This window comes from Halyomorpha halys, unplaced genomic scaffold (genome assembly GCF_000696795.3).
Source record: "Halyomorpha halys isolate HHAL.00 unplaced genomic scaffold, Hhal_1.1 Scaffold91.1, whole genome shotgun sequence".
In the NCBI taxonomy this organism is placed as follows: domain Eukaryota; kingdom Metazoa; phylum Arthropoda; class Insecta; order Hemiptera; family Pentatomidae; genus Halyomorpha; species Halyomorpha halys.
This window is the reverse complement of record NW_027110755.1, coordinates 177,201-189,348: the sequence shown is the minus strand read 5'-3', so window position 1 is coordinate 189,348 and position 12,148 is coordinate 177,201. Positions and strand designations below refer to the sequence as shown.

Here is a 12,148-nt window from a genome sequence, read left to right as displayed (position 1 = left end):
CTTCCTAAATAGTCCATAAACATACTAAGTTTACTTCCTAAATAGTCCATAAACATACTAAGTTTACTTCCTAGATAGTTCAAAATCCTTAAATCAAAAATAGTTTTCTACTGTAATCATCCATAACCCTTAGTTGAATGGAATAAATCTAAATTTCCCTATGATATTAATTTAAGGTTAAAATAAACTTATTAATTTTAAAGGCAAAAATATTTCACCAATGTTAATTAGTTAACAGGTTATACGTTCCAGCTAAAACTAATATTGATGAAATATTTTTGCCTTTAAAATTATTAAGTTTCTCCATTCTGTGATTTCAATATTTCAGAATCAATTAAGTAAGTAAAATTCATTTAACATTCTTTGGCTGAGGCAATCCTTTTGATTATATCGGCCAGTGCCTTGTAAGAAAAAGGCCCAATGTCAAAAACTTTGAAATTTGAGTGAACTACTGAAAAAAATTGGAGTAGGAGTTACGTTGATTAATAAGAGGGAGGACATTAATATCCACAATTATCTGTTGAGACTGATACTGATACTGAGACTGATACTGTTTACAAACAGACTTTCGTTTAATACATTAAAAATTAGAGATTTCATATAAACCTTCTAAAAAAATTTAGAATAATCTAAGGCAAAAAGACTAGCCTTTCATAGCTATAACATTCTGTTCCTGAAAGAAGTTTAAGTTACTGCTTTATTTCTTGACTCATCATAATAATATTTAGAAAAAAAAATAAAAGTTACGCATATAAACAAACAAGATCGATAAAAAAAAAAATTGAAGCGTAATGTAATCAGAGCAAGCGATTGTCTGAACTGATAACGGGATTAACGCAAAAGACGTTACGTTTGTTTTTGAGTGAGGATATGTGATTCATTTATGCCGATTGTAACCTAAGATAAGTCTTTGGCATTTCGTAACTAAATAGTTCTTGGAATATTTAAAAGTGCTGTTTTTGTATTAAATGTTTTTTCGTAGAAGTAAATTACGTCAAGGTAATAACTTGTGTAGTCGGGGTCAAGTTTTTCATTTCTTGAGAACGCCAGTAATTGAAAAAATAGAGGAAGATATTTAGAAAATTCAGGATTCATTTATAATATTTTCTAATCCCTGTTAAGACTATTTCAATGGAGATAAAACTTATTCCATACTAAAGATCACTTAATAGCTCATTAACTCAGCGAGTTTAATCTAAATATTTAGAGTTGTTTAGGGGTGTATCGAAAAAATGTGAATAATCCATCCTGTAAAGTGGCACTTTAGGTTGATCGATTTAGCGAAAATGTTTGTCACGTTCCATGCATTTTTTCACCATAAATATGCAATTTTGCACGATTTTCCGTTTTCGAACTATGCTACACAAAGATAAACACACAATTTTGCGAGTCTTGGTTATTTGGTCTTACAGGACAAAACTGTGTATTCCCATCAAGAACTGGAATTCGCATTTTTTTAACGTTCATAATACTTTTTCTTTCTACATATTCCATATATAGCTAAGTGAATGTAAAAGGATAAATCAACAAAATAATTAACATTACACATAACCGAATCAAGTGAACCGTACCCGGTAAATATCATTGAGGTAAATGAAAAGGGCATATAAATTATTAAACGATAATGAGGATTAATTGGACGTAAAAGCAGTCGCCCAAAACATAGATTGTGTTAATATTGACCGTTTGGAATTTAGAAGATTTGTAGGTAAAGATGGTGATTACTTCATGGAACCCTTAGTTTCTCTAATCTTTTAATTATTACATTTAGTTTGTTATATTTTTTCGGTAATAAAAACATGGGTACTCTGATTTAATTACGAATCGCCAAGAAGTAAATTTAAGCAAAACTCTGAAAAGGAAAAATCCCCCTGTCTCTAAACAACGTCCAAATAATATGCACTGAGGACAAGATATATAGCAGAAATTTTGACGACTAAAAATATCGACCCCTTAGAACTAAAAAAAAAATTGTTTTTTATATTTCCAACATAAAGCTTTTTTGATAAAAATCTCCCCCCAATTATGATATTTTAAAAAAATCAACAAGAGAAATATACCAATTATTTATACAAATTAAATATTTTTTGTCATGTCAATATAATTTTCCAGCTCCGGGCATAAAATAAAGCAGTTTTGTTGTTTTCTTCTATGGCCGATTTGACGAAACGATTGATTATCTATTTCAGATCCATATTGATATATCTATATCCATTATTTGATTTTTGTTTCAATTTATAATCACCGAAAAAATGTTGACCGAAATCTGTGACAGACACACTTTGCCTATACTTGTAAGATAAAGGAAGTTCACAGAAACTAATCATAATGTAAGGATCTGTAGATCAATTACTATTCTATCCTACCTCAAACATAAAAGTATCCACTTCTTCTTGTATATCGGCTTCGGAAAATAAACCTGGATTGGAGTCTTCCACTTCCAAAAGTAGATCCAAGAATGCTTTTCTTCCACCTCAAACAAAAATCATTTTTTTAAAATAAATAGTAGTTATAGAATTTAGTTACCATGCTGACATATTTTAGTTAATATATTATAATATAATATAATAATATATATATGGTGTGAAACTTTATTTCAACAATGACTAGAGACCGGAATTTTCGAACTATTGAATCTTTTGTTCCCAGCTTCAAATTCCACCAATCCTCTACAGAAAGTCCAATGGAAAAGTCTTTAAAAAAAACACTTATATTATTTTGAGGTTTTACTCTTTTTAGGCTACATTTTGATTTATATATCGCGGTATGTATGCCAATATGTATTTATTTATTTTAATATTATATATTTTTTCCTTACTTAATTTACAGTTAAAATACTGATAAACTGTAGGCAAAGTAATGGATTGATTAACAAAAGAAGAATCGAATTCAACTAAAAAAAAAAGACAAGTAAACAATAACATAATAATAAAAGTCTCTGAAGAATCAGTTTGTTTTTGTTGGAATTAAAGGAGAAAATCTAGGGATAATTATTATTGTCCTTGTAACTAAAAGGAAAATAAAATAAAATAGTTAATAAGCTTATTATAGAGAATGTTAGTATTATAATTTTGACTGGAATTCCTACAGCGCCACTAGCCCTACATTCTCCGTCTGCCTTTGCTGTAACCAGTGGGGGAGAAAATATATAAAAATGTAATTTCCATTGGTTACAGCAAAGTAATATTATATTATATTATTACCTATAACCAATGTATATTACTTTAAATAAAAATCAATTGCTTTGATCTATAGATACCTATATATTTTTTATCAAACTTTTTAAATTTTTCTACGTTGAATAATAATTTGTTAGTTTTTTGGTTGATGGTATATTCGTCTATAAATACACAATTAACATTAAAGCGGAAGAAAATGCTATGAAATCTAAGGGAAAATTAAAAATGGAATTCTGCTTGGAAGGATATTTTTAAAAACCCCTTTTAGTTTTAAGAAGTTGTAAAACTCCGGCCTTCCTTTATTTAGCTTTCTCATAGCTCTTCAAATGTTGACAAAATTTTAGGTTTTTAATCGGAGTATTTTAGTTTTTTATGTACGTTTGTATAAGTATAGAGAATATTTATTAAGTTTATTTGATTCAAACAAGGTTTGGCTTTCCATGTATTAATATTATAAATCCAACGATAATGTTGATATTTGAAAGGTCTTGTATATTCATTTTGAGTTTTTACTGCATGATTTTGCACATTATGGGTTTTTCACTGCAGGCAAATCCGGTCTTACCCTTTCGCTTCGTTCAGAAGTCACATCAGATAGACAATGTGTACACCCAACATCCTCAGTTAAAGTTTTTAATTTTATTCTATTTAAACTTAAAAACGCTTTTAATGGCTAACAACAAATCATGGGACCAAGGAGAGGGTAAACTATGATTAAATCCAAATTAATCAATTATTCGAACCATGCATTACTTCAAAATGTAATTTCAATCAAGAGTTCAATTTCAATCAGACATCTGATGATTTTTTAAGTGACACCTTAACCACTTCAATCTACAAAATATTAAAATTAAATACTTAGATAACTTACTTTTATTTCCCTCACCAAGATGTGATTTTTCTGATTGGTAAAGCTCCTTCCTCTTCCGTATCACCTAAATGATAAAATATAATTGGAAGATTATTGATTGACCGTGTGTATAGATGAATGGAATATGGTCCGGGTGCGGTAAAAAAAAACTCAAATAGTAGAATTATACTATTTTATTGAGCCAACGTGGGACGAAACGTTGGCTCAATAGAATAGTATAATTTTCTACTATTTGAGTTTTTTTTTTACCGCACCCGGACCATATTCCATTCATAAAATATAATTATTTTGACAAGGGAACACGGTTGTATTTAAACGAGATCGTTTTGTTGATAAGTTAGGAAATACTGTGTTTTAAACAAAGAATAGGTTCACAGAGCAATAAATACTTGCTCACTTAGTTAAATAGTTATGATTAATTATTAATAATTAATAATTCTCTAACCTCAAGTTTCTCAAACATCAAAGCAAGAAATGCAACTAGGATCACAATTGCTGGAACAACTTCATCGCATTAGCCAACAAGGTGTGGGGATACAAGCATTATATTTCTTGTTGATAATGATAGAGAAATAACAAACTTGTTTTATGACACCAAATTCCGTGTAAAACGTTTCTCTCATTACTAATAAGTATCTTCATAACTCTGTCTTCAGTAGTATGTCTTAGGTAAAGACTTCCAATAACTAACATGACTGTTGATTCTGCTCAACACCCTACTGATCTATAACCTTTTTTACTTTTTTAAAATAAAATTTCAGGAGCTTTCTAGTCAACAAGAATTTATTATACTGTTCTAAATCTTGAATAATGACCCAAAAATTTTCTGTGGATAGTTCCGAAGTCCAAATGGGAGTGCCTAGGAGAGGGGACAAAGAGGGAACCACTTCACTGATGACAGAAAAATTCAATCATGAATCATTATCTTTTAAATGTTTTAAGAACATAAGAGATTATGTAATAATTTAGCGGTTGTTGATCATGAATAATTCTTAACATTACAGGAACTTAATGATTGCGGTTAATTGAGGTCGGACTAAAGTAACGATACTTACTTCTGTTTTCCCTACTTCATAATTTTATGGACTATTATTTTTAAACAATTGTTAAAAACACGCTGAAAGTTGGAATTTCTATTTAAAAAATATTGTTATTTATGAAGATTTGAGAATCGTAAACCAAGAAATGATGAGTCAATTTTCTTTTAATCTCGGATTCTTATTAGCATTTCAGCATGTTTGACGCCTGCCGCGGTTGGTAGGATCCTTCCTACGCTGCTCCACTGCGAAGAGGGGGAACAAAGATGAATTTTTTCTGACAGTGGTTATAAACAAAAAAATTAAAGTAAGAATGGTGAAAAAATAACAGCGTTTCGAAATATTATACCTCATTTTCCGGTCTATCTACCGGGGCGTTCTGTTCTTTCACTTTTTATTCCATAGAATAAAAGTTTTTGTTTTGTTTTAAACCCCGCCTTTTTTCTATGGTTGATAATGCGTGTTTCAAACGAACCGTTTCAAATGACTGCACCTTATTAACATGGTTCGTTAGCTATTGTTTAAACTTCATTGACAATGTAGCTACTACCAGAGTACCTAGTGGGGCCAGCTAGGGGCAGCTGCCCTCCCTCTAGAAGTGGAAGAAAAAATTTTTTTCGAGAAAATACTAATAGTAATAACTAATAAGGCACTACAACAATTATATATAATTCTCTCAAAATTTTGGTTTTATTCACCTTTTCCGTGATGAAATGTAACGACTTAATTGACTATGGCTTGCCTCCCTCCCCCAATTGACTATGGCGAACCCTCCCCAATTGACTATGGCGAACCCTCCCCAATTGACTATGGCTTGTCCCCTAATTGACTATGGCTTGCCCCCGTATTGACTATGGCGCGCCCGCCAGGTTTAATGATAATTCATGAGTAGTGTTAAAAAGACAAAAAAAAATTTCTTTTTGAAACCAGCTGCAATCAATTTTCTTTGTTCTAACTTCCCCCACCCTTTCCCCCCATAAAGTTTAATTTATTCCAAAAGCGGTCCTATTTTATAGGAATATATGCTGCAGATGAAGAATATTTTAGTATATTAAGAAAAAAAGTTGGTTTGGAAAAATGTTGGTATAGTAAGTATATTTTAATCGTGTCACCTGAAAATTGGTTCATGATTGTTAGGGTTCTCTTTAGGAATAAACGATTCCTATATGAGATAACAGTATCTCAATGATGACAGCGAATGATCTCCATTACGAGAAAAATAGTTCACCTGCAAAACATTTCCTACATTCTATTCCAAATAGAATAAGTGAAAGGAATGACCACTGATACCTTTCCAAGCTATACCGTAATCTTCTGAATCTGCTAATATTTCCCGCAATGGTAATTTATTTTAACATTTTCTATTACGGGATGGAACCACCATGTGCTGATGTAATAACTAATAAGTAATATTATGATCATCATTGAGAATGTGAAGAGTATTTTTTCTTGCAATTCCGGCATTCTTTAGATCATCTCTTTAAAACTGTCACAAAATGGCTTTTATTGAAGTTATTATTACTAAATAAAATAACCTAATATAAATGAAAAATAATACGTATTTTAATTCTGGTCATGCTCAATTATTGAAGTAGTTCCAGCTTCATTAATTAATCCAGCATTTGTAAGGAATATGTATACAAAGATATAGGCACACAGATATAGGGTACTTTCCAAAGAACCTAGCAGCTACATTTGCAATAAGTAATAATTAACTATATACCAAAAGTTTTTCTACCAATAGTATTGGCTTTTATTTCCAATTATCAAATGGTGTTTAGTCTGGGTCTTGTTGGCTATTAGCTAACCGGCTGGACAAAAGCTTCAATACTTCTTCCTGCGTAGTGAAAATTAACGGTTGAAAAAATCTGTCTAGATAGCAATAATATTTACATCAGTTTTTGCATAACATATAATATAAGAAACTGTAAAAAAGACATTTGATGGGAAATATCTGGAATCTAATAAGACCAATCTGGTGCGGTGCGTGCATCATAACTAACAGTTCCCAAGTTTTTTGTAGATTAGTCGGCTCATGTTGAAATTCTCACTGTTTTTGTGATTTTCGAAAAAAAAAATTTTTAAACAAGAGTTATGAACAAACAATTTTTATAAAAGTGACAATTTTTAGGGTTTCCCGAGGTGGGAATAATAATAAAGGCTTACCAAACCTGAAGGTTCCAAGCTGATATCATCAATAGTCCTCTACATACTGTTCAATGACACCCCTCCAAACCTAAATCTAGTCACCAAAGCCAGTCGTGACGCAATCCTCCTATCTACGTTTCGGTCAACCCCTTTGACGTTTATTCGTCGGTTCAGTGTTTATTTTAATTTTAATATTGTAGTAGAAAAGATAATTCCAAAGAAGTTATTAAATTTAGTATGCATGTGCATGACCCCAAACTTTTCATAAGGCACGAATCGGCAATCATTATTCGAGTTAAGTTCGAGGTTCGGTCGGGTGTGGAACAAGGTGATCCTTTATCACACATTTTATTTAATCTAGCATAAGAAATGTGGTATATACTGAAAGTTTAACTTTAGGTGGTAATATACCAGTGCTTGGGTATTGTGATGATTTGGTAGATTATGATGATATTATTAGGTACTGATAAGGTGGGAATAACGAATATAAATTCTGTTCCTGACAAGAATACAACACTATAAAGAAGTTGTTATTACATTTCAACCAAGGATGCAATATCAGTTTCGTACGACTTTCCGTTTTTTTAACTAGGTTGTTCACGCACACGCACGTAAATACACAGGCCATTTCGTAAGACTTTGTACTTAAGTGAAATGTGCATTTCCAACAACTTGAAAGTTTGCACGAATGCAATATGTTTCCTTACAATATATTTCATATTACTGTCATGTTTACATGTGATAACCTAAATACTTTTATTTAATAATACGTTTTGTTAATAATGAACAATAGCCTCGGAGAAAACGCGGCAAAGGGCTTTTGTTTTATTTTATTTTTTTATTATACATGTCGCATCCAGAAACATCATAAAATCTCAAATTTTTTGAGTTGATGTTTTTCGTTGGTTGATTACAACGACCAATAGCGATATTAAACTGAATAATCAATAACAATACTGCAAATAATAAAGCAATATACGAATTTATATTATTGTTTTTATGCCTATATATGTATATATTAGTATATTTTGTTACTATTCTTGTTCTTGTAATAAATGTTACAATTTAATGATTTTGTAAAATATAAATTAAAAATTAAGATGAAGTTAAATGCCTGCACAAATGAAAAAAAATATCTTCGATAAAAAAAAAAAAAAAAACTAAGTTGTGTAATACTGTTGATTTTTTCGGATGGAGAGTGACAAAACATTAACAATTATTGATGGATCTAAAAAAGAAAACATCTGGAAAAATTTAATTGTTAATATTGCTTTACAAAATGCCTTCGACTAAATATATTAAAATTATGAATAAAATAAATATCTGAATAAGTGAAAGCGTACCTTTTTTGAAAACGAATGAAGAGTGTCAATACTTTTGTAGAATTTCTTACCAAACTTAGATCGGCGATAAATAAAGTCAGAATAGAGCCAAAATGTGAGATATCTTAATACTATTCCTTCTGAAGCACTGAAACAAATCAAGCACAACTAAATTTTTTTTTTTGTCTTCCTCACTACCAAAGCTTTGTATACATGGAAGATATGACAAAACATTACTTTCTCACATAATTTTCACTCGCACTTAAAGTTTTAGACATTGAAAAATAAAAATATGTCTGTAGTCAAATTTGAGTATGATTTGAGGAAATGTTTCTCCAATTTTGACAATAATTGTGTGGGTCTATGTATTATATCTATTTTATCACATTGCGTCATCTACTTATGCTTACGCGAAATAGATAAATACACAAACAGGCCAAATAAATAAATGTAAGCAACAACATTTTTAATTTATGAAAGACTATACCTCAGGAGGATGAAAAAATATATCTTAGAGGACGCAGGGAGGAAGTTGTTCTAACCCGCTTGAGAAGAGGCCATACTGTTCTCCCGCACTCTCACTTGTTCAGAAAACTGCCACCTCCAACGTAATAATATAGTCTGTCCATTCTCATTTAATCCGTATTAAAGATATTTTTGAACAATCCCCTCACTATTTAACGACAATAAGCAGTATAGAACTGACCCCAAATTTATCTGAAGCTCTCACAGATGAGGAAGCTAAAGCACATTGACTTCGGCCCTTAAAAACCTATCGCCTCCTTTCCGAATTATAGCCTTTCTTCTATTTTAATTATAATTTTATTATTATTATTTTCTTATAATTTTTATTTATTTTGTTTTTAATTTTTACTATTTTTTTAAGTGTGTGTGAGTGTGGAGCTTTTTAATTATAATAATTCATAGGTGTTGATAACCAAAAGGTTTTACGCCCTTTAAACAAGACTAAACAACCAAAAAACATATCTCAGGAACCAGTAAACGTTAAGATATGTGTAAGCACTGAAAGTAAAGGTTATGATTTACTTTAAAGGTTCTATCAGAGAGGTAGGAGCGGTTAAAAAGGAAATATTTAGGAGGAAGGAATTGACGAATTTGTAGAGGATGCCAGACTCGATCAAAAGCTTGATCAACATCAAGGAGGACTCCCGTGCAATACATTCCGCGCTCCAATGGGGAAGATATGACATCAACTACTCGATGACTCTGTTGTATGGTAGAATGGGATGTTCTAAATCCAAACTGGTGGTCAGGAATAACATGATATGAGTCAAGGATTGGATAGAGGCGTTTTAATAAGACTTTTCTAGCATTTTTCCCATAGTGGGCAGGAGGAAAATAGGTAGGTAGGAATATCCATTAAGTGGCTTGGAGGATTTGGAAAACCTTTTATAAGATATTGTGGTGGCAAGATTATTATTATTAGATCAACGTCTTCAGCGGCACTAATCGACGTTAGCAAAGAGACTGTTTGAAATGGATTTGCCACTGTTGAAATTATTATCAACATTTTTATTTCCCAAGTATGTTTCTTTTAAATCTATTTTATTTATAATTCTTTTAATGTTTCATTATTTTGCATTTGTTTTAGTGGCAAACCCATTTGAAACCTCTCACCATATGATCAATTAATAATCATGAACTAGGTGTTTTTTTCGTTGTCTAAACAAAACTGAATATTTTTGTTGATAATAATTATGACTGTTTCTTTCTATTTTCAAGTGTAATAGTATTGTTGTTTTGAGAAATAAAGAGAGTATTTAAAGAGACATCTTTATCGTTAGCACAGGAACACGCAGCAAAACATTTCCCAAGGGTCGAGAGGAAATAGGTATATCGGAGGGTAGCATTATAGATATAGGTAAGGAATAAGATGGCTTTACGAGGGAGCTGTTTTAGGATATGGGATGTGATAAGATCTTGGTAAGGAAATGTGAGATAAAAAAATATATAAATTCAGTAAAGAAGCAATATTTAAGCATGTACTTTGTAAATATGTATCTTTGAGCCACACTAGATGAGTATTTTTCGAAACGTATGTGTATCAATAAAACTGATATAGCATAATCTATTTCCCAATCGTAACAATCCCCGCCAATTTCATCAATCTCAGTTCAACGATTCGATGGATTAAATCCATACACAAATTTGACAACAGACACACACGGAACAAAGTTGTCCCCGTGCGTCTGAAACGTAAAATATCAATGAAAATTGTCTATTCTGTGGACATTTTTTTTTTATTTCATGCATGAAAACAAATCTATTATATAATATATCAATAAAATTATAATCATAAATGTTTATACAATAATAATATAGATTAATAACTTCACTTTTTAATTGAGGTACGTACTCCTTTATCGCTTTGATGAATGCATTCTGTTCTTCGTTGTCAGTACTCAATGTTACTCCCATTGCGGTTTCTGAAAAGCCAAATAGTATTGTATTATTATATTTTCACAACAGTCAGTATATATATTTATAATTGTCAGTTGAAAATTATTGATTAGATTAATATTATGTTGAACTGATTGTTATTGCTCTAAAAGACCATAATAAGTAACAAGAATGCGGAAAACAACAAAATCAGAAAAATGTTAAAAAATAAATAAGAATATGATGTTTCAAGACTTCAATATCTATATCAACTCCGGTGATTAAAGAAGTAAGCTTACCACATATTATCTTGAGCGTTGCCATACTAATAGGTTCCTGAATGTCTATAGGTTTGCCTCCACTTTCTAATAAAGATGCAACATATAGCTCTGAATTCTTCGATATCCCTCCCAAAAAACTTTCTAAGATCTTGAAATGGAAACTGGGTGTCAAGAGTTTCCTTCGAAGTCGCCATTTATCACCTATGAAACAATCAAAAGTGGTATTATATCTTTATTCAGAAAATGCATATCATAGTAAATTTATAATTTTGTTCAATAGAAAAAATGAAACATATTCACATGAGATTATAATATATGGTAATATATCAATCTGTTAACGAATTGGACCAGTCTAAAGAAGGAGATTATACAATTAAAGAAGTGGTTATGATGTGCAAATGTTCCTTAAGCATCATCATACGACTTCGGGAAACAACTTTGTCAATCTAAAAATGCTTTTAAGCCTATAAGTAAGAGGCTATCAAAATTAAGTAAGAGGAAAGAACAATTATTAAAATAATAAAATATATACGAAAATCTAGTTAGTAAATAAATGTACAAAAAGAAAATTATTAACATTAACGTAATGAAAGAAGTGGGAAATGAAACGTATGTATGGTTAATTAAATATGTTAGTAAAATAACAGAATTAAGGAAATTAAACTATAAAGTTATATAACGTAAGTATGGAAAAAACAATGAGAAAGAAAATACACGTAATTAAATAAATATGTAAGTAAAACACTAGAATTTAATAATCTTCATTTTGTACATATATTTACTAACTAGTTTCTCATTTATATATTTACATTTATACCAGGGCATTCAAAAAGTCCTGTCGTTTTTCGTTTGTTCGTTGTTTATTTTGATTCTAGAGTGTTTGCTAATTAATTCCGTTCAATACAACTTT

The 12,148-nt window shown here is 30.6% G+C and overlaps 1 protein-coding gene across 6 annotated transcripts in view; it reads right to left on the bottom strand.

Moving 5' to 3' along the window:
• Positions 1–12,148, bottom strand: part of LOC106677250 (cytochrome P450 4C1) — a 42,468-nt gene that overhangs the window by 6,243 nt on the left and 24,077 nt on the right. For all 6 annotated transcript variants that reach the window (XM_014415056.2, XM_014415058.2, XM_014415057.2 and 3 more), the window contains 5 exons: positions 11,257–11,439; positions 10,935–11,004; positions 8,579–8,705; positions 4,051–4,114; positions 2,367–2,473 (listed from right to left, as the gene is read on the bottom strand). In XM_014415056.2, coding sequence (XP_014270542.1) covers positions 2,367–2,473; positions 4,051–4,114; positions 8,579–8,705; positions 10,935–11,004; positions 11,257–11,439 — 551 coding nt within the window. The remainder of the gene's footprint in view (positions 1–2,366; positions 2,474–4,050; positions 4,115–8,578; positions 8,706–10,934; positions 11,005–11,256; positions 11,440–12,148) is intronic.